The 21,740-nt window shown below is 40.4% G+C and overlaps 1 protein-coding gene across 2 annotated transcripts in view; it reads left to right on the top strand.

Annotated features, from left to right (window-relative positions):
* Positions 1-21,740, top strand: part of MERTK (MER proto-oncogene, tyrosine kinase) — a 97,165-nt gene that overhangs the window by 71,017 nt on the left and 4,408 nt on the right. For both annotated transcript variants that reach the window (XM_072141218.1, XM_072141217.1), the window contains exons 9-18: positions 6,099-6,249; positions 9,248-9,401; positions 13,131-13,216; positions 13,393-13,488; positions 13,821-13,901; positions 14,581-14,673; positions 15,305-15,423; positions 18,002-18,111; positions 19,143-19,302; positions 20,352-20,488. In XM_072141218.1, coding sequence (XP_071997319.1) covers positions 6,099-6,249; positions 9,248-9,401; positions 13,131-13,216; positions 13,393-13,488; positions 13,821-13,901; positions 14,581-14,673; positions 15,305-15,423; positions 18,002-18,111; positions 19,143-19,302; positions 20,352-20,488 — 1,187 coding nt within the window. The remainder of the gene's footprint in view (positions 1-6,098; positions 6,250-9,247; positions 9,402-13,130; positions 13,217-13,392; positions 13,489-13,820; positions 13,902-14,580; positions 14,674-15,304; positions 15,424-18,001; positions 18,112-19,142; positions 19,303-20,351; positions 20,489-21,740) is intronic.

The following is a 21,740-nucleotide window of genomic DNA, read 5'->3' as shown; positions in this document are numbered from 1 at the left end:
GGGTTGCTTGACCGGTTTTCTTGGAATGGGAATACTCCTTTAAAAGAAGTTGATATTAACATTTCATTATTAAGAGAAGGGGTAGTAAAGGAAGAAATCTTTCTGAGGAATTCCCCTTATACTTTTCCAACAAGTAAAATGCATTGTCCCTGCTTTCCGGGAATATGTGATGCCAGCGCTGCTTCTACTGTAGGGAATGTCCTGGTCTCTGCTTTTGTTTTTGCTCAGTGACTTTCTATTGGAAATGTCAGCGGTCAGCAGTGTTGTTCAGTTTCATCTGATCTTGCCATTTAGTCTGGTGGTACTGCTGAAATCCAATTCTATGCAATAAATTACAGCTCAATTGCTCAGAAAGTACATGGTGCTATTTATATACCATGCTATGTGAAATCATTGCTGTTTTGATTATCTGAAAGCATATCTAAGAAACACTATAGAAAATGTACCAGTCTTTTTAAATTACACTAAATGACTGAAGTACTTGACCCAAACTCTAGCTTTGTATTTAATATTTGCTTTTCTTTCATTTAGTATGATACACCTGTTCTGCTACTCACACCTCCCCTCTCCATAGAGAAGCAGGCGCCCGGTGCCATAACATGGCGAAATATAGGACATGTCCTATATTTCTCTGTGCACGGTCATGGTGTGGTGAGACATGTGCTCTCCGCAACGTGACCGGGCACCAGATCTGATGGAAGATTCCTCCTGCCTGTCTCTACCCTAACCTCTATTTTAAAAATCCTGGAAGCTAACCTAACTTGTTAATAAACTTTACTTTAGTAATATGTAAATTAATTACAGAGGCTACTAGGGTGTGGAGTAGCCTTAGCAACCAGAGCTCGGCCAGTATAATACATGCCTCAGTAGTCTCTGCAGTTAATTAACATACTACTAAAATAAAATTTTTAACAAATTAGGTTAGGTTCCAGGATTATTAAAATACAGATTTGGGTTGAGGAAGGCAGGAGGAATCTACCATCCGATATACACTTCATAAGCCAGCCTCTCCCTGCACACCCAGCTGGATCTTTGAGCCTCATAGCTCTAGAGAAAGCTTGCTTGATGCCCTTTGCTTGTATGTATGCTTCGTTTACGTACATGTGACTTTTCCCAATTACTTTAGTGGATTTCATTTCATAAAATGTAAAACCTCTGTTTGCTTAAATGCACTTATTGGGGCACATTTACTTACGCGGTCTTGTGCAATCCCCGATCCGGAGTGTCCGCCAGAATGCACATCTGCTGCGATTCAAGAAGATCCTGCGCCTGACATCCTACATGTGTCGCTTCCCTGCTCAGGTCCGCCGAAGTTCACCTACTTCTTCCCAGTGCATGTAAGTGCTTGGCTTGTGACACAAATTTAAATATTAAATCCCGAGCTTAGTCCACCCCGCGTGAAATGCACCAAAATCCGGGGACACAGTCGGGAAACCCGATGAAAATGCAGCCGCGGGACCCTTAGTTAATAAGCCCCAATATGTTAACACTTTGAGTCAAGGCATTGTCATGATGATATGACGGATCATCCAGGGACCTACATACAGTGGTGTAACTGGGAGAAGAAAGGCCCCATAGCAGACTTCTGAATTGGGCTCCACCTACCACATAAAAAATATACATACAGTATATACAGAACATATATACATACAGCTTATACACACATACACTCACCGGCCACTTTATTAGGTACACCATGCTAGTAACGGGTTGGACCCCCTTTTGCCTTCAGAACTGCCTCAATTCTTCGTGGCATAGATTCAACAAGGTGCTGGAAGCATTCCTCAGAGATTTTGGTCCATATTGACATGATGGCATCACACAGTTCCCGCAGATTTGTCGGCTGCAAATCCATGATGCGAATCTCCCGTTCCACCACATCCCAAAGATGCTCTATTGGATTGAGATATGGTGACTGTGGAGGCCATTTGATTACAGTGAACTCATTGTCATGTTCAAGAAACCAGTCTGAGATGATTCCAGCTTTATGACATGGCGCATTATCCTGCTGAAAGTAGCCATCAGATGTTGGGTACATTGTGGTCATAAAGGGATGGACATGGTCAGCAACAATACTCAGGTAGGCTGTGGCGTTGCAACCATGCTCAATTGGTACCAAGGGGCCCAAAGAGTGCCAAGAAAATATTCCCCACACCATGACACCACCACCACCAGCCTGAACCGTTGATACAAGGCAGGATCGCTCCATGGTTTCATGTTGTTGACGCCAAATTCTGACCCTACCATCCGAATGTCGCAGCAGAAATCGAGACTCATCAGACCTGGCAACGTTTTTCCAATCTTCTACTGTCCAATTTCGATGAGCTTGTGCAAATTGTAGCCTCAGTTTCCTGTTCTTAGCTGAAAGGAGTGGCACCCAGTGTGGTCTTCTGCTGCTGTAGCCCATCTGCCTCAAAGTTCGACGTACTGTGCTTTCAGAGATGCTCTTCTATCGGAAAAGTTGGACCGTAAGCACTGTCACTTTACTCAAGGTCTATAAGGAGCTAAGGCTTTACTTTTTTGCTCTGAATGTAAATCCAGCTACATTTTTAGGATTTGTTTATAACTGGACATATACTTAAATTTTAGGCCTCACATTTGTACTTCCTCTTTCCCTTGACATTTGACTAATATTTCAGTCATTAGACAGGAAAGTGGATGAGGAAAATCTACACGCCTGTCTTTCTGAATGTGCCTGCACTTCTTGTTTTATGGTCATGGGATGCTTAATTGTAAGCAGCTGTACAGTTTTGTACTTTTGATCAATAATCTTTTATTATGAGACGCTTGCCAGTCATCTAAAGAGAATATACATTAACTCTTTCAGGAACATGTTCTGTTTTTGCACTTAAGTTTTTTAAAGCCAAAAAGGCTTTTTATCTATGTGACTAATTGTCCTTGTAATATTTTCTAGAGTTTACTGAGTAGCTAGAAACTATTCCACATGCAGTGAAAACTTGGTTGTGCCATTTTCAAGTGAGCTTTCTTTTTACATTTGTCACATTATGGTAACCAATGTGATCGGGCCGAGGCCCCTCCCTGTGCGCTAGCAAGCACAACGGCAAATGTGACTGCAACCTCAGGGTTCCTTTTTAAAATTCTCACATTAAACTGATTTTGCAGATCGTACTAATGCTTTAACAAATCCACATTGCAAAACAAACCATTGATAATAACTCTGTGCCATACATGATAGTTCATGAAAACAAAACTCTAGAACATCAGCACACATAAGTGATGACTGTACAGTACATTTAACAAATGCATAAACAAATAACAATTTGATTACTATGAACTGAATATGTAAAAAAATCCTAAAAGGAAACCTGCCTACAGGTATCTTACATATAAAGCCATGGGTATGTTGCTGCAGTTCACATTATGCTGAAATAATCTTTTTGCTAAAGTGGCAGCTGTTACATTTTATACAAAGATAAACTTTAACTATCTAATTCTCATTGTGTAATTCATGGTGCCATTGGGGATTCTAATGGAGTAGTGATTGAGCAGTTTCAGACAACCATGGTTGATTTGTGAGTCGATGACCTTACAGGCCCAGATATATCATTAGTTAGGCAGACTTAATGGGGCAGATTTATCAAGCTGCCTGAAAATCAGAATATTTCTAGTTGCCCATGGCAAGCAATCACAGCTCCCCTTTAAAATATTCATGACTACTGGTAAAATGAAAGCTGAGCTGTGATTGGTTGCCATGGGTAATTAGAAATATTCTGACTTTCAGACAGCTTGATAAATCTGCCCCAATGTGTGTGGCTCATGGTCTTCAATAATCTGGAGCACCCAGTGTGTGCCAAACATGCTTTAACTGAATGCACCAGTTTTTTTTTCTGGTGCACTCGGTTTAACGGGTGTGCCCCACAATTATGTCAGGACTTCTGCATCGGAACCCCCCTTTAGGTGTACAGTTTTGTGTCATGGCACAGTGCAGCTGTGACACAAAACTGGCGCAATTGCTTCATAAAGACTTGCGATCAGCAGATAAGCCAGATATAAAAAGAAAGAAAAAATGATGTACCATGCAAGGTGACCAGATGTGTTACTTAAGAGCAGAACATTTTATAGACAATCATTGTGAAGGCAGTTTATGATGAACAAGATAGATGTTACAGAGGGGGGTTGTCCACTTAGAATACACATCTTTGATTCCGAGTGTACAGTCTTTATCTATTTGGAGCTCTTGCTACTATAGCCCATATAGGACACTATTCATTTAAATTGTGACAAGTAATACATTTCCCCTACAATGGCCATAAGATAATACAACAGCCACAACTTTCTCTGGCATCATTATTTATTAGGAGTCTCTGAGTTGGAGTCCCCTCTCATGTTAAAGTAGTAGTGTATTGAGACTAATACATTTTATAATACAAGTGATAAAAAGACATCACTGTTATATTGTATGATGTACAAAGTTCTAATGTATTAAGAAATTGCAGAGATGAAACTAACACAAGGACATTTCATGCAATGGCTGTAACTGATAATATTGCAACACTTGCAAAACATTCTGCTACTACACATAAATCTTATTGTAAGGATCACAGACTTGCGATTATCTGGTCATGCTGGACCCCCGAGTCATTTAAGCTGCCACCACTTGACATATGTAAGGCTGACAAGATAGCCATATAATATAAAATCAATACAGCGTGCCGCCATATACCATAAAATATATACCGCGTGCCGCCATATACCATAGAATATATACCACGTGCCGCCATGTACCATATAATACATACAGCATGCCGCCATATACCATATAATACATACAGCGTGCCGCCATATACCATATAATACATACAGCATGTCGCCATATACCATATAATACATACAGCGTGTCACCATATACCATATTATATATACAGCGTGCCACCATATACCATAAAATACATACAGCGTGCCACCATATACCATATAATACATACAGCGTGCTGCCATATACCATATAATACATACAGTGTGCTGCCATATACCATATGATACATACAGCGTGCTGCCATATACCATATAATACATACAGTGTGCTGCCATATACCATATAATACATACTGTGTGCTGCCATATACCATATGATAGATACAGCGTGCTGCCATATACCATATAATACATACAGTGTGCTGCCATATACCATATGATACATACAGTGTGCCGCCATATAGTATATAATTCATACAGCATGCCACCATATAGTATATAATACATACAACGTGTCTCCATATAGTATATAATACATACAGCGTGCCCTGATATAGTACTGTATATAATACACACAGTGTGCCGCCATATAGTATATAATACATACAGCGTGCCGCCATATAGTATATAATACATACAGCTTGCCACCTTTGAGACAGGCCAGGCGGCCAGGAGAGACGGATGAGGTGGACCGCAGACGGGTGAGGCCAGGCCACCGACGGGTGAGGCAGAATGGGAGAGGTGGGCCGCGAACGGATGAGGCTGGCCGCAACCTGATGAGATCTGGAGAGGTGGGCCAGGCGCTGCGGATGGGTGAGGCAGGCCGCGGGCTGGCCTGGTGGCCAGGAGAGGCAGGCTGCGGCTGGGAGAGGCGGGACGGCGGCAGCCGGGAGTGGTGGGCCGCCGACTGGTGAGGCAGACCAAGGGTCCGTGAGAGGCGGATCGGGAGGGGCCGTAGACAGGAGGGGCGGGCTGGGCAGGCGGGGACGGAGCCGTCCAGGCGGTCACAAATGAAGCGGCCGAGCGAGTCAGTGAGTGACTAGCATGATGCCCCCTCGGCTAGCAGGAGGCACTGCCACCTGAGGCAAGTTTCTCAACTCGCTTCATGGTAGGTGCACCCCTTATTGTGTGGCTGACCCATGTGGCCAAAATCTTTATGTAGCCTCAATGTTATCATACCACAGAAAGTGCTATGTGAGCAAAGGAATGCAATTTTTTATTCTATGCAGATTAATTTTCTAGAAATATCGTGGTGCCATTCCAAAAAAACCCCATCCTGCAATTTCGACTATATGACATTTCTCTAAAAAAAAAATTTGTATTTTATCAGAGCATTTACTATCCGAGAGAGAGCTACTAAAATTTCTTGTTTGTTGTTACAGAACATATCTGAAACTAAAAACACAAATACTACTACTCTGGTCATTTCTATTCGGGCTACTAACGCTACCTGTACAGTGTCTGTTGCTTGCCAGACAGTGGGAGGAATTGGACCATTCAGCCCCACAGTACAAGTTGTTATTCCAAGTGATGGTAAGAGATTGGTAAAGTCTTCAAGTTGTGTTACTATATTTTACTCTGTTGTGTAGGACATATGTCTTATTATGCTTTGTAGATCCCCTATACCACCGAGTGCTCAAACTGCAACCCAAACCCCCCTTATTTATCGCGAGGTGCCATCCAAAAATTAAAGCAGTAACATGTTGCTCCCTGTTCAACAACTTTCAATCATATTGGCCTCCTGAGGACAGCAACATAGTAGAAAGATGGAAAATTTTCATCATTTTAGCTTCTTTCCAGTTTCCCTCTGTACAGAGAAAATCATGGGGCCAGCAGGAGGTCCTTCAAAGATAATTTGTCCCTGCCTCCTCATTCTCCCTCTTCCTACAGTCCCAAGTAGCGAAGTAAGTATCAAAATATCACTGAAAGGAGCATCTTTTAAGTTGCTTGGAACTACAGGAAGATTCTTAGAGTCCTGTCTGGTGTGCTGGGGCGATGGCCCGGGTGCCCACATAAAGGGCTCCGAGTGCAGCCTCTGGCACCCGTGCCATAGGTTCGCTACCACTGCCCTATACACAAACTACGGGGCATTGAACTCAATAAGAGAACTCGGACCCGTTACCACTCCTGTTTTATTTATTTATTTTTAAAGTTTTTATATATGCATTTTGAGAATTTTATACAATTACAATAAACTTGACCTGAATAACAAGACAGCAGACCACACCATATAAATGCTTGGATTCCCCTTCTGCAGCATATTTTATCTGCGTTTAAAATTAAATTGTGAATAATTGTGATTTTGAATGTATGAACAAGTAGCACCAGACGCGTTTCAAAGCCTTCCTCGGCTCTTTCCTCAGTGGCTTAATGAATCAATGGACTGCCCATAACAACTGTTATATATTGAAAGATTTCTAAAGCCCGGCCTGGATCCTGTGGATCTATCATAGCTAATTTTAAGTGATAACATTTTCTTTTTGATTTTGAATGTAAGTTGTTTGTTTAGCTTTATGAATATATATGGTTTATTTTGTGATTATTTTAGTTGTGTGACATTTAATTCCTTTTACCTTATAGTTATATTTTATTTGTACTCCATGGATAGTGTAAGGTTGTATAGGGCATCCAACAAGTAAAGCTATTAGTAAAATTATTGATACCTTTCTAGGAGGATTAAGGGTATCTGTGCATATTCTGGAGTGTAATTCAGAAAATATGCATGTTAACCCGCACACATTTTACATATTCAAATGTAGATTTCTGTTACTTGTATTTAACTTTTCCCATGTGATATTACATATGATTTATGGAGAAAAAAATGAAACATGCATCAACCATAAACCATACATTATTACAAAGTTTGCAGATTTTTAATCTGTGGGGGGTAAAAGTATGTGCAAAAACTGGCAATTCCAAAAGAAAAAGAATCTTCTTCTTATACACACATATACACTCAACGGCCACTTTATTAGGTACACCTGTCCAACTGCTCGTTAACACTTAATTTCTAATCAGTTAATCACATGGCGGCATTTAGGCATGTAGACATGGTCAAGACAATCTCCTGCAGTTCAAACCGAGCATCAGTATGGGGAAGAAAGGTGATTTGATGCCTTTGAACGTGGCATGGTTGTTGGTGCCAGAAGGGCTGGTCTGAGTATTTCAGAAACTGCTGATCTACTGGGATTTTCACACACAACCATCTCTAGGGTTTACAGAGAATGGTCCGAAAAAGAAAAAACATCCAGTGAGCGGCAGTTCTGTGGGCGGAAATGCCTTGTTGATGCCAGAGGTCAGAGGAGAATGGGCAGACTGGTTCGAGCTGATAGAAAGGCAACAGTGACTCAAATCGCCACCCGTTACAACCAAGGTAGGCAGAAGAGCATCTCTGAATGCACAGTACGTCGAACTTTGAGGCAGATGGGCTACAGCAGCAGAAGACCACACCAGGTGCCACTCCTTGCAGCTAAGAACAGGAAACTGAGGCTACAATTTGCACAAGCTCATCGAAATTGGACAGTAGAAGACTGGAAAAACGTTGCCTGGTCTGATGAGTCTTGATTTCTGCTGCGACATTCGGATGGTAGGGTCAGAATTTGGCATCAACAACATGAAAGCATGGATCCATCCTGCCTTGTATCAACGGTTCAGGCTGGTGGTGGTGTTGTCATGGTGTGGGGAATATTTTCTTGGCACTCTTTGGGCCCCTTGGTACCAATTGAGCATCGTTGCAATGCCACAGCCTACCTGAGTATTGTTGCTGACCATGTCTATCCCTTTATGACCACAATGTACCCTGTAACATCTGATGGCTACTTTCAGCAGGATAATGCGCCATGTCATAAAGCTGGAATCATCTCAGACTGGTTTCTTGAACATGACAATGAGTTCACTGTACTCAAATGGCCTCCACAGTCACCAGATCTCAATCCAATAGAGCATCTTTGGGATGTGGTGGAACGGGAGATTCGCATCATGGATGTGCAGCTGACAAATCTGCGGCAACTGTGTGATGCCATCATGTCAATATGGACCAAAATCTCTGAGGAATGCTTCCAGCACCTTGTTGAATCTATGCCACGAAGAATTGAGGCAGTTCTGAAGGCAAAAGGGGGTCCAACCCGTTACTAGCATGGTGTACCTAATAAAGTGGCCAGTGAGTGTATTTGATCTATATAGGCAGTCCCTGCGTTACGTACTAGATAGGTTGCATAGGTTTGTTCTTAAGTTGAATTGTATGCAAGTCAGAACTGTATACTTTATTATTGTAACCCCAGCCAAAATTATTTTGGTCTCTATGACTATTGGATTTTAAAAATGTTGTATTGTCATAAGAACCAGGATTCACAATAAAGCTTCATTACAGACACCTTTTATAACCGTTACAGCTGATCATTGTAGTCTAGGGCAAAAGTAGAGTAAATTATCAAAATCCAGAGGTCCATTTGTAACTAGGGGTCGTCTGTAAGTTTGGTGTTCTTAAGTTGGGGACCGCCTGTACATGATTCACATATCTATTTCTTTTTAGGATCATTGGCATCTGCAACTTCCTCAACTCCAGCTCCGGGTCAAGTTAGTTCCTACATGATATTACTTGGCTTTATAAGTGGCTTAATGATTATTCTTCTTCTCATATACGGCGTAGTTAAATTCATAAGCAGGAAAAAGGAGCTTGAATTTGGGTGAGTCTCCATAATGATTTATGTTTCAGATGAAATATCATAAATTGATGTATTTGCTAAATTTAGATGATATACCATATTTTCATGTATAAAAATAGTGTATGAAAATTGTCTTCATTGTTTTTTTTTGAAGGCAGCTATGTTAGCAAATATTTAATATAGTACATTTTTCTGTTTTGTTACTTCTATGTAATACACTTTACTTCTATGGAGTGGTTCAAATGGTTTGCCCATAAATTTTAAGAAAACAGTCAGAGCTGGGAATGGTTTAAAACAAAACTAACCAACACGTATCTCCACTGTAGTTCCCTATAGTTGTACAGGAACACTTATTATATCATGTATGTGAATGATGCAGTCACTGGCCTCAGCGGTGATGCTCTCATGTACACCGAGTTACTGCTTGATTGGCTAATAATCTCCATGATGCCATTTCTTCAGAACAACGCACAACAGCAATGCATTAGTGGAATGCAATTTACTTTATTTTTCGGACTATAAGGCGCATCGGATTATAAGGTGCACCTTTAATAAATGCTTGCTAAAACGTCTAGGTTCATATAAAAGGTGCATCTGATTATAAGGATGAATGACCAGCAGGTGGCAGACCTGTGCACAGCTCAAGGCAGCTGTTGTCTGTAAGTACGGTTCATATATAAGGCGCACTGGACTATAAGGCGCACCTTGGATTTCTGAGAGAATCAAAAGATTTTTTTGTGCTCCTTATAGTCCGAAAAATATGGTAACAGTAAAGTAATTATTTTCACCTAATTCTACTCCCTGCTCACCAGCAATTTTTTGAAAATCATGAATTATTCTTAACCCCATAAAAGGTCTGACATTGAGAGTTTTTTTTTTTTTTACTGTTTGTGCGTGTTAACAGGAAATTTGTATTTTATCACAAAATAAGAGACTGCACAATAGCTTAATAAAGCAAACAGTTGATATCTACTCTACAATCTGCAAATGGCTTAAAGGGGCTTTCTATTTTTTGTTTAAGTTTAATAAAATGTTTGAGGTTGTCTTATAGCACAATTGTCTTTTTACCCATAGCTTTACCCATAGAGATAAAAACCAGGGATTGTTTTATAAATTCTCTTTTTGAGTTTGAATTCCTTCCTCTCTGCTCGCTATCAGCTATTTTAAAGCATTGTTGTTAAAATCCAAATACATATCTTGAAAAATGTGAGGAATTTCATGACATACCAATCAGGGGCATCATTTTGTATTGAAACTTCCTTTCTGGTATTTTCGAATTTCCATATCCCTACAGATAGTTTTTACATTATGTCAATGTGATTTCCCATCAGCAGAGATTTCCATGTAACTACAGCAAGTTTCAGAATAGTTTGAGCTCTATTTGGATGAGGTGATGTCTATTTTGAGCCTTTTAGTGCTCAATAAAAATACATGACCAGTTAGCTGATGCCTGTTGTCGAGAAATCATTGTGATGCTGTAGACAATAGAGTTGGCTATGTTATTCTTGTGACATAACGTTTATGGAGCACAAGACCATAAGATCAATCCCATGGAAGTGAAGCATGTAGAAGGAATGTCCCTTTATCCCCTGGGAGTACATGCTATCAGCAGTTTGTGGGCCTGTATATGATGGAGTTAAATGTCACATCCTGCTCACTAGTCCGGGTGGAAGTGCAGTTGAGTGATGGTGTAAATGAGTAGAGTAGACACTTCTCTGTGTACATGAGATTTCAGCTGACCTTCAGTTATGACTCAAAGCTTCTTGTTATTGACTTGAATTCTCGTAGCGATACACGCATGATACATGTTTACAACAAAAAGAAAACTTTCATTTGTAGCTTGATGGAAGACATTGTCCTATTGTTTAAACACATACAATGGTACTTTGTTAAAAACTTGGAATTATGTAGATTAAAGAAAGGATATTACTGTATAAAGAAAAAACATTATTTTAAACAGAAATATTTGGTGAATTTTTACCACTGTGAGAAAGGCTTTAATATTTTAGTGACTTGTTGCAGGCTTCAGTTGATGTAGAAGAATTACACATAACATGTGTGGTAAAAAGAATTAGGGTGTTTTTTGGGAAGATATAGGAGGGATGCATTTTTGGATGGAATGTATTCACTCTTTGGGTCAATCCCAGTGCCCACGTTCCAACACATTTCATGATGGTTTATCTTTTCAACTAAAGCTCTACACACATTAGCAAAAATAGTCATTCTTTTAAAAATATCTGGATCCACCTTGAGGATTCCTATTGAACAACTGACTAGATAATAAGTCAACATTCAGATCTGATTTTTCTTTTTTTCCTCCGCACCTCCTTTGACCTATACTGTCAATGTTTGGTGTTTAGAGGATGATAAGAATACATGTATAGTAAAATGAAATAAAAATATGCATACAGTAAAAATCTTTTTCATAATATTTAATGCTTGCATAATATAAAAATCACATCAATTCCTTTGCATGCAGCATGTTAGCTACCATCACTGACCCACTGACTTCACAGCTTCTGTCTGGTTTAGAGTTTCAGTTAATAAGAAAAATTGCATTGAATTGTGTTACAAAGTCCACTTAGGAAGCAAAACTGACAATCAATTTCACAGGCAATTAGCAAGACGCACTCAATAAAGGAATGTTTCTGCAGGTGGAGACCACAGACCACTTCTCAGTATCAATGCTTTCCTGCTGATTTTTTGGACAATTTTGAATGTTGGTAGTGCTTTCACACTTGTGTGTAGCATGAGACGAATACAGGTTTGCTGTGTGTGTTTGGTAGTGTTCAGTGTCCAGAGGCTGGAGGCACTACCAGGAGACAGGCAAGGGGCCTTATGAGGGCAACAACCCATCAGCAGGACCGCTACCTCCGTCTTTGTGCAAGGAGAAACAGGAGGAGCACTGCCAGTGCCCTGCAAAGTAACTGCCAGCAGGTTGCAAATGTGCATGTGTCTGCACAAAAGGTTAGAAACCGACTCCATGAGGAAGGTATGAGGGCCCAACGTCCACAGACTCTGTTGAGAGCGGTCTGCTGCCGGCAACATCCTTCAGCATGACCAGTCTGGCAGTGGGTCAGTAATGATGTGGGGTGGCATTTCTTTAAAGGGCTACAGAACCCTCCATGTGCTCGCTAGTGGTAGCCTGACTGCCATAAGGTACCGATGAAATCCTCAGGCCCCAACGAGAGAACATATGCCGTTGCGGTTGGCCCTGGGTTCCTCCTAATACAGGCACGTGAAGGCCACACGCAATACTGAGCCTCATTTTGTCTTGTTTTACGGACATTACATCAAAGTTGGATCTGCCTGTAGTGTGTTTTTCCACTCTAATTTTGGGGGTGACTCCAAATCCAGGCCTCCACTGGTTAATAAATTTGAATTCCATTGATGATTTTTTGGGGGGATTTTGTTGTCACCACATTCAACAAAACAAAGTATTCAATGAGAATATTTTATTCATTCAGATCTAGGATGTGTTCTTTTTTTTGAGCAGTGTGTATGTAATGCATTGCAATAGGTTTATATTGAAGGTTTTTATACATATAATATCATTTCATTAAAAAGTTGCGACCAAGTAAAGGGAACATAGGCCACAGTATACAAACACAACATCATAATGATAAACATAATGGAAACAAATAGTTATCTCCCGCAGGGAGCAAAGAATAATGTGCATAGCTCATCTGTGAATCTGTGATTTTGTAAGAGAGTAAGATTTTAACACCATCTTCTCTTCCATTTACCCAGGGATGCATTTGTCAGTTCAGATGATTCAGACATGGTGGTTTACAAGGCAAAGAAGTCTTATAATAGGAAAGGCATTGAAGTGACATGTAAGTTGTGCTGGAATGTGTCTTACGACATTTTGTATGTTATCTGTATGGATGAAATTTAAATGTGTATCCAGGTCACATCTGGACATGGAGACACTGCCACCTGATGGTATGAAGCAACACTGTAATCACTATTCTGCATTGCCGTTTTATAATGTCTGTTTATTTTACTTTAGTGAGTACTTTAGGAATCAATGAAGATCTACAACAGAAGTTGGAAGATGTGATGGTGGAGAGAAGCCTGCTATCCCTTGGGAAAGTGTTGGGAGAGGGTAGGTGATATAAGCTTTAGTTAATGCTGCAGTTCTAACACCCAGGTTGGAAAATAGGAATAATGATATCTTGCACCATGTGACTAATATTGAACTCTTGTAAAGTATAATAGAAAATCTATTAAGACTATAATGACCAGCTCCTCGCTGTGCTAACTGCTGCCTGCATAATACCCACAATGCAATGCAATCTTTCCTTCATGTATATGCAATTACAGTAAATATCAATCTGATATATCTCATTAGGAAGCTGATATAGCTTTAATGCATACTTTACACAGTAGGTGATGTATTTGCCTATAATAATATCACTTTTATTGTTGGTTACTTAGGTGAATTTGGATCTGTGATGGAGGGAGAACTGCGATATCCGGACGGTACAGCTCACAAAGTAGCCGTGAAAACCATGAAGTGTAAGGAGACTGGGTCACATACAACACTAGTGTGGGAACATGTAATACTTGAAATGTTTGCTGGAGATCACCTGCAAGCCTGGAGATTCCTGCTCCAGTAGTCGACATTCTCCAGGTTTAAAACCCAAAGTCCTAGACACCTGTTCCTGTAGTCTTAGCTGCACCACGGGAATAAGAGTTTTTATCCTATTCATAGTGCAGTTATGGTACATCACAGTGAGTTTTCACTAGATATCTTACAGAAACAACTACTTGTATATATCTGGATACTTATTTTTATCTCTGCATCATGCATGGGTCTCCACTAGGACAGGGGTCCCACCCTTAACTTTGCAATCTTTGGTATGGAGTACAATATTTGGAAAATAATGCATTTGGAAAGTAGCAGATAGCAAACTAGCAACTCCATTTATTCTCCTCATTGGGGTCATAAAATAGGGAGCACTAGGGAGCTCAGGGGTTGTTTTAGTGACGTGTGGGATTCCAATAGCAGCACTCCCAGTGTTAAATTGAAATCCAATTAGGATTAGTCTTATCAAATTGTTCAATTGTAATGAAAAATATCAAATAAAGTAAAAAAGAATGTAACCATCTTTATCAGTTGCCTATTGTTTTAATCTTATATGTTCATTGCAGCATTGTATTCACCTGTACATTCTATTGTGTTTTCCTATCACAGTGGATAACTTTTCACAAAGGGAAATAGAGGAGTTTCTAAGCGAGGCAGCCTGTATGAAAGACTTCAACCATCCAAATGTCATTAAATTGCTTGGTAAGGTTTATACACAAAAAATGTAAGTGTTGTTCTGATCACAGGTTACAGGTTATCACCTTATCCCCAGGATCCAGAGTGCCTTGTACCCCCAAAAATATTCAGCGGCTGGTTGTACATATGGGACTCCCATAGATAGTTGAAATAACTGGAAAGCCTATTTTACCACAGCTATACAAGTACTACAGTAGTGTAAATAACAAAAAACTGTAGTGGATAAAATCATGAAGTGGGGAACAGAACCAGTTAGGCAGCAGGGTAACAAATTTGATCAGCTGAAGAAAGTTCAAAGACTCAAACAAGTATATAATAGCTGGGTCATCCTGGTACTGGTATTCTAATGGTGTTAGAAGCTGGAAATAAGGTTTACCAGTGTTGAATCGCTGGAGTATTGTTCTAATGTGGATTTTGGGTGACCCGCTGTATAAAAAATATAGTGGCAGGGGAAGGGAACTGGACACGAGCATAAGGTAAGCCCAGCAGGTGCAACTTTTCAGTGTGGATTCACTGCTAAACCCATGTATACTGTAACTGACAAATCATTGTGTAGCTTCTACGGACTCTTAGATTTTACCCGAGTTCCATGTTTCGACCTAAAACAGCTTTTTACTTTGTTCCATATGTATTAAAGGTGTCTGTCTAGAAGTTGGACCTAGGAGGACCCCAAAGCCCATGGTCATATTACCATTCATGAAGTATGGAGATCTTCACAGTTTTCTTCTCTCCTCTAGAATTGGATCTGGACCTCAAGTAAGTTAAAATTAGTTCACAGCTGTTCTTGTAAAATGACTTTCCTTATATATAAATCTGCACATACTGAAATAGGGTATATTTAAAAATAGTCAAATAATTTTACTTGATGCCTCAATTTGAGTCACATTGCTGTAGATGCTCCACCGTAGAAATGAATTGTGGGCTCAAACAAACCCTTTAACTCACACGAATGGGGCTATCAGTGGTTACTCTGGTACAGTAAAGACCAAGTGAGCAATACGTCTATGTAGATGAGTTCTTTACTTTCATACTAATTTACATCAATATGGAGTGGAGTGATGTTTCCTTCACTTAGGAGAATACCACTTACCAGTCAAAGTACCTTTTATAAATTCCAAATAGCCCACACTCCATTTCTTTTTGAAGATGTTTTGATGTAGTATCTATCTTAAGATGTTAATTTACAAGGACTTATGATATGTAAATTACTCTCTGTGACCACTTTAGCTCTTGCCTGGATTACCAACTATGAGAGACCCTTTTGCAGGCTGACACTGATTAGTAGTAGTAGTAGTAGTAGTAGTAGTAATGTCCTGAGTTTTAGGTGTCCCAATAAAGATACTCTGTGGGCAGGATTTAAACACAATGGTCTAAATATATGAAAACTGGTACACACTGCCTTAAGAGAAATCTACCATTTATTTTTATGCATTGTGAACCAAGCATACATTGAGAATGCTGTAGCTATACTGATGTAGAAACATTTGTTGTTTAATCCCTGATCTGAGTGGTTTTGCTAAAAAAACAGTTATAAAATTCAGGACCTTGGGAAGGCTGGAATCAGACTGCCTACCATACATAAACACATTACACGGAGCTTCCTGTACTGTCCAGATAGGACAAATCAAACTGGAAGACTCATACACAGCAGCTGGGGGATGGTGCAGCGATTGATAACTTCTGCCTGTCAGGGACAACAAAGTGAATACAGCGTTCTCTGAAGCAGTGCATAATTAGGGTAAGAGGTGAAGCGCCGGAGCAGCCACAGAAGCGATAGAGCCTCATAGTGGCGCACGCTTTTAGTAAGTGCACACAGTTGCACAGTTGGTGTACTCCGCTTCATGCAATTGTGACAAAATTGTGGCGCTGCTCAGAAATAAATGTGGCACAAATTCTGACTAAGCACTATCATGCCCCTTTAAGTGCACCGGTTTTACATTTTTGGACAAAGACAAACGTGACACAAAAGTGGCGCAAACACTTCATAAATACATGTGTAAGCTGAAAAAAGACACTTTTTCTGATGCAAACAAATAAACTGTTACAGACACAATAATATATCTGGGCCACTGTGCCAATGGGAAAAAATGATCTACACTTGTCACGGGTGTACACCCACACCCCTCTCCGTGGCGGCCGCTGCTTCCCCACGGCCTCACTCACCCTCTCCACGCTCCTTCTCCCATCCCGGCTTCCTAGCGCGCACGTCCCCTTCTCCTAGGGCATATGCGAGCCGGCACTCGCATAAATTTAAAGGGCCAGCACACCACTGATTGGCGCTGGCCACTTCCCAGATTCTGTTAAAAGCCGGCCTCTCCCAGCATTCCCCGCCAGAAATTCGTGCTATATGCCTAAATGGTAGCTACAACCTGTGCGTTACTCCTGTGTATTGACCTCTTGTTGTGACTCCAGACCTGTTCCCGATTATGCTTCTACGCTGCCCTGACCTCCTACTCCGTCTTTGACCCTGAACCTTTGCCGCTTGTCTTGACCTCCAGCCTCCAGATTGCCTGCTGACTTTGTACTTTGACCTTGGCTGCCACTGCGGACAAGTCACGCCTGCGGAACAACCTGGCTGTACCACGCCAGAGAAAATCCAACCCACTTTGCAGTGGGGTCTGGTGAAGACCGGGTGCCACTTAGATTCCTGTCCCAGGTGTCGGCTTGTGTCATCATCTGTGGTGGTCCAGGGCTTTCACTACCCCAGAAGCCTGACAACACTCCTTACACCACATTTATTTGTGAGCCATAATAAACAATTTTTCTTATTAAGCATCAGACTTTTTGATAAATCTGGCTCATTAGAAGTCTTTTAACCTCCTACAATTATGTCTCTATGTACACAGCATGTGCTGTTGTACACAACTCAAACAAACAAACAGGGATATTAGTAGAACTTTTATTGAAGAAAGAATAGCTGTAATTCCTGGAGCTCCGGTCAGAGTTTTAACTTCTTTTTCTGTGTCAAACAATGCAATGTTTGTATCCTATGTTGCAAACTAATGACAATAACAAGACTGCACAACCTGCAATTCGGACAGGGATAGGAACTGCTCTATCTTCTGCAGTCTGGCCAGTCGGCTCACACACTGGGCCATGAAATGCAGGGCCTTGTGCATTAGCCAATATAAAATTAATAGGTATATGTGATAGCTGTAAAAAATATGGTTAGCACTCGTTCATAAATAATGTTTTTATGCAGATAGGTTGGCGCTATAAATACGGTGTGATAGTGTCTGATACAAAAATGAGACAGTATTTTCCTGTATGTTAAGTAGAGGCAAGTATATATTTGTATATATATTTCTATATGGCATTTTTTTGTGTTTTTTAGTATGTACCCCTGCATACTCTTGTTAAGTTTATGGTTGACATAGCTACCGGAATGGAGTACCTTGGTAGTAAAAATTTCCTGCACAGAGACCTGGCAGCTCGGAACTGCATGTGAGTCTAATCCTTCAGTACATTTCTTCCATGTCAAGTGGTATACAATGTAAATGATGCCATCACTTTGGTCCAACCAGACTAGAAACCCCCGAGGGAATTGGAAGTGAGGTGAATATATAGTGTAGTGATTATATTGCTGAGGGTTTGGGATTACTGAAAAGCCCCTTGGGCTATCCAGTGTCAGGAAACAACAGCCCCTTACAGACCTAACCATCCTTACGATCCTTAGTAGGCTAAATACAGAAGCACATATTTTTTTGTCTCATTAGAAAATTGGTGTCATTTGCTTACTGAATAAGTGAGTCAATAATATTTGGTATAAACCAATAAACTTGACAGTATTAAGATGCATCTGATCTATGACCCAGAATCACTCCCTTTGATAAATCTGACTTATCATACTGCCTAAAATTTAGTAAATCTTCCCCACTATGTTAACATTCAACAACAACAATCAGAGATTTGGGGTATGGTGAAAAATGCAGGACAAATTGTACTTGAAAATCCCCCATTATACACTGTTTATCCTTTACATGTCTTATGCCAGAAAATACAGTGTTAAAATGTAAAATTGGATGGGAGAGGTGGATAGAAACTCCATATCATAAGGCATCACAATATTCTCAGTTAAATGAAAATAGTAAATGAGTGTTACAAATTATTAGATATGAGGTGATAAAGACAAAGGAAACGTCTTTATATATATCCTTGTAAAGCCCTAATGTTATTGTGGTTTTATTGTTTATGTTAATTTGTTTAAGTTTTTTTGAACTTTAAGATCTCGGGTACTAAATCACTAAACGAGGATGGAAACATTGTCTGACCGAGATTTAAACATCAATGTTAAAATAATAAAAAATGAGCTAGAAATGTCATGTCAAAAATAATATAACGTTATGTAATAATTGTACATGCTAAAAGATTGTAAACAACTGCATTGGCTCAAATAAAAATTGTTAAATAAAAAAAATGTAAAATTGGACCTTGTAAAAGACTAAAATACACGATAATATCTTAAATTTGTATAGGTTGAGAGATGACATGACTGTGTGTGTTGCCGATTTTGGCCTATCCAAGAAAATATATAGTGGTGACTATTACCGACAAGGACGTATCGCAAAGATGCCGGTAAAATGGATTGCAGTGGAGAGCCTCGCCGATCGTATCTACACTGTGAAAAGCGATGTGGTAAGTCATAGAGTATTGGAAATGTACATTATGTACCACTTACATACAGTATGACCAGCGCAAATAGTGATCCTATGGATCCCTGTAAATCCTGACAGATCCCATTACATCAGGATGGAGTTTGTCAGATGTCTGGAGTTTTTAATGGCATGAATCTCACAGCTCACTCTCTATTGCTCTGCATATACATCTGCACAAAAATCACTAATATGGACTGTGATAGCTGAGTAGCTTATTGATTTATGTAATAGGATGTCTTCCTATATGCAATATTTTTACTGTAGTAGCTATATCCTACCTTATTATGTGCTGTCTTATATCATCCCTGACATATTTTGTATTATCACATACTTAGCAGCCAGATAATAATAAGAGTGAGGGCCCTGCTCACAAGAGCTTACAGTCAGAGGGTGAAGCTAGATCCTTGATACAGTATATCTCTGCCGCACATTGCCAAAATATAGGCAGGGTGCTACTGTAAATATAAGGAATGGCACTCCTGTTGCTGGGTGGCTGGAGGACGCCTTCTCTGTGGCCTTCCCTGCCTTCCCAGTACTATACGGGCATTTACAGTATCGGAGTGTATTCCCTATACTGGAGCTCTTTAGTAGGTGTTAATGATGCTTATAGTCTTTAATAGCCCTAGGTTTTAGATTTATTAAATAAATCTATTGTTTTTAAGTGATGCTCTATACAGGCAGGGATGTTCATTATGTTACCAGACAAAAAGGACCAACTTAGAGCACTGTTTCCTCCATAACATGATATAGGCCATTACAACCATTTTACCCTCCCATTCCATATCTAGCAATGAAAACTCAATTTCTTATTAACCATATTATGAAATGGATACAGAATGTCTTGCATAGATCCCATTGCCCTCTTACATAATCCCATTACAATACCTTCTTATACATTTGTTTTTCCCGTTTACTATAATGGTTGCACCTAACATGAGTGGGATACTGGTATCTGACCTTTCAGTGTGAAAGGAAGCATTCATTGTTTCTGGAGAGATTGCCCTGATCCTTCTGTTTTGTTATCTACAGTGGGCGTTTGGTATCACAATGTGGGAAATTGCAACCAGAGGAATGACGCCGTATCCAGGGGTCCAGAACCATGAAATCTATGATTATTTACTTGAAGGACACAGGCTGAAGCAACCAACAGACTGTTTGGATGAACTGTGAGTTATGAATATTGCTAATAAAAATGAGCACAGTATAAATGTTAAGGACTGGAAATAATAAAAAATATAGTGGTAGCCATAGACACAAACTTGTTGAACATAAAATGTTCCAAAAAAGTATTTAAAACAGAAAAAAAATGAGAAAAAAAAATATCATATTGGGTACTACCATGTCAGCTGAAGGCAGTAAGCATAAGTACAAGTACCCTCTGAATCTGGAAAATGGTGATGGATTGACGCTGTACATATTTATAACATATTTTCGTGAGGGTTCATAAAATTTTACCACATATTAAAAAAGCATATTTTTCCCATTTTAAGTATAGGCCGGATTATAGGTGGGGACCCAGGTGATCATGTTTGACAGTGCGAGTCAGACATTTATTTGTTTCATATTTGTGCCGCTAGCAGTCCCACACTGTGAGCTGGCTATCATTCTCTGGAACTTGGAGTGATGCACAGTGGTGCTGCCGCAGCACATCCCTCCCAGCCAGACAGTCAGCTCACAGTGACCGCTCCCTACGCAGCCCTGTCCCTGAACACTGCTTCTCAGTCCTTGTTAGGTGAGTGCCAGACAGTCAGCATCGCTCCCAAGTAGAGGTAGTCAGCACCCAGTTACCACACAGCAGGCAAACTGTGATGTCATAGGAAGGGGACTGTGTGTCTGGTGTGGGATGAGGTGTATGTTACATGGGACTGTGTGTCTGGTGTGGATTGAGGTGTATGTTACATGGGACTGTGTGTCTGGTGTGGATTGAGGTGTATGTTACATGGGACTGTGTGTCTGGTGTGGGCTGAGGTGTATGTTACATGGGACTGTGTGTCTGGTGTGGGCTGAGGTGTATGTTACATGGGACTGTGTGTCTGGTGTGGGCTGAGGTGTATGTTACATGGGACTGTGTGTCTGGTGTGGGCTAAGGTGTATGTTACATGAGACTGCGTGTCTGGTGTATGTTACATGGGACTGCGTGTCTGGTGTATGTTACATGGGACTGTGTGTCTGGTGTATGTTACATGGGACTGCGTGTCTGGTGTTGTATGAGGTGTATGTTACATGGGACTGTGTGTCTGGTGTGGTCTGAGGTGTATGTTACATGGGACTGTGTGTCTGGTGTAGGAAGAGGTGTATGTTATATGGGACTCCATGGTTGGCGTGGTTGAGGTGTATGTTACATGGGACTGTGTGTCTGATGCGGGGTAAGGTGTATTTTACATGCTAGTGCGTGGCTGGTGTGGACTGAGGTGTATG

Source organism: Engystomops pustulosus, chromosome 3 (assembly GCF_040894005.1).
Source record: "Engystomops pustulosus chromosome 3, aEngPut4.maternal, whole genome shotgun sequence".
In the NCBI taxonomy this organism is placed as follows: domain Eukaryota; kingdom Metazoa; phylum Chordata; class Amphibia; order Anura; family Leptodactylidae; genus Engystomops; species Engystomops pustulosus.
The sequence above is the reverse complement of the archived record's forward strand: the minus strand, read 5'-3'. Positions and strand labels throughout refer to the sequence as shown.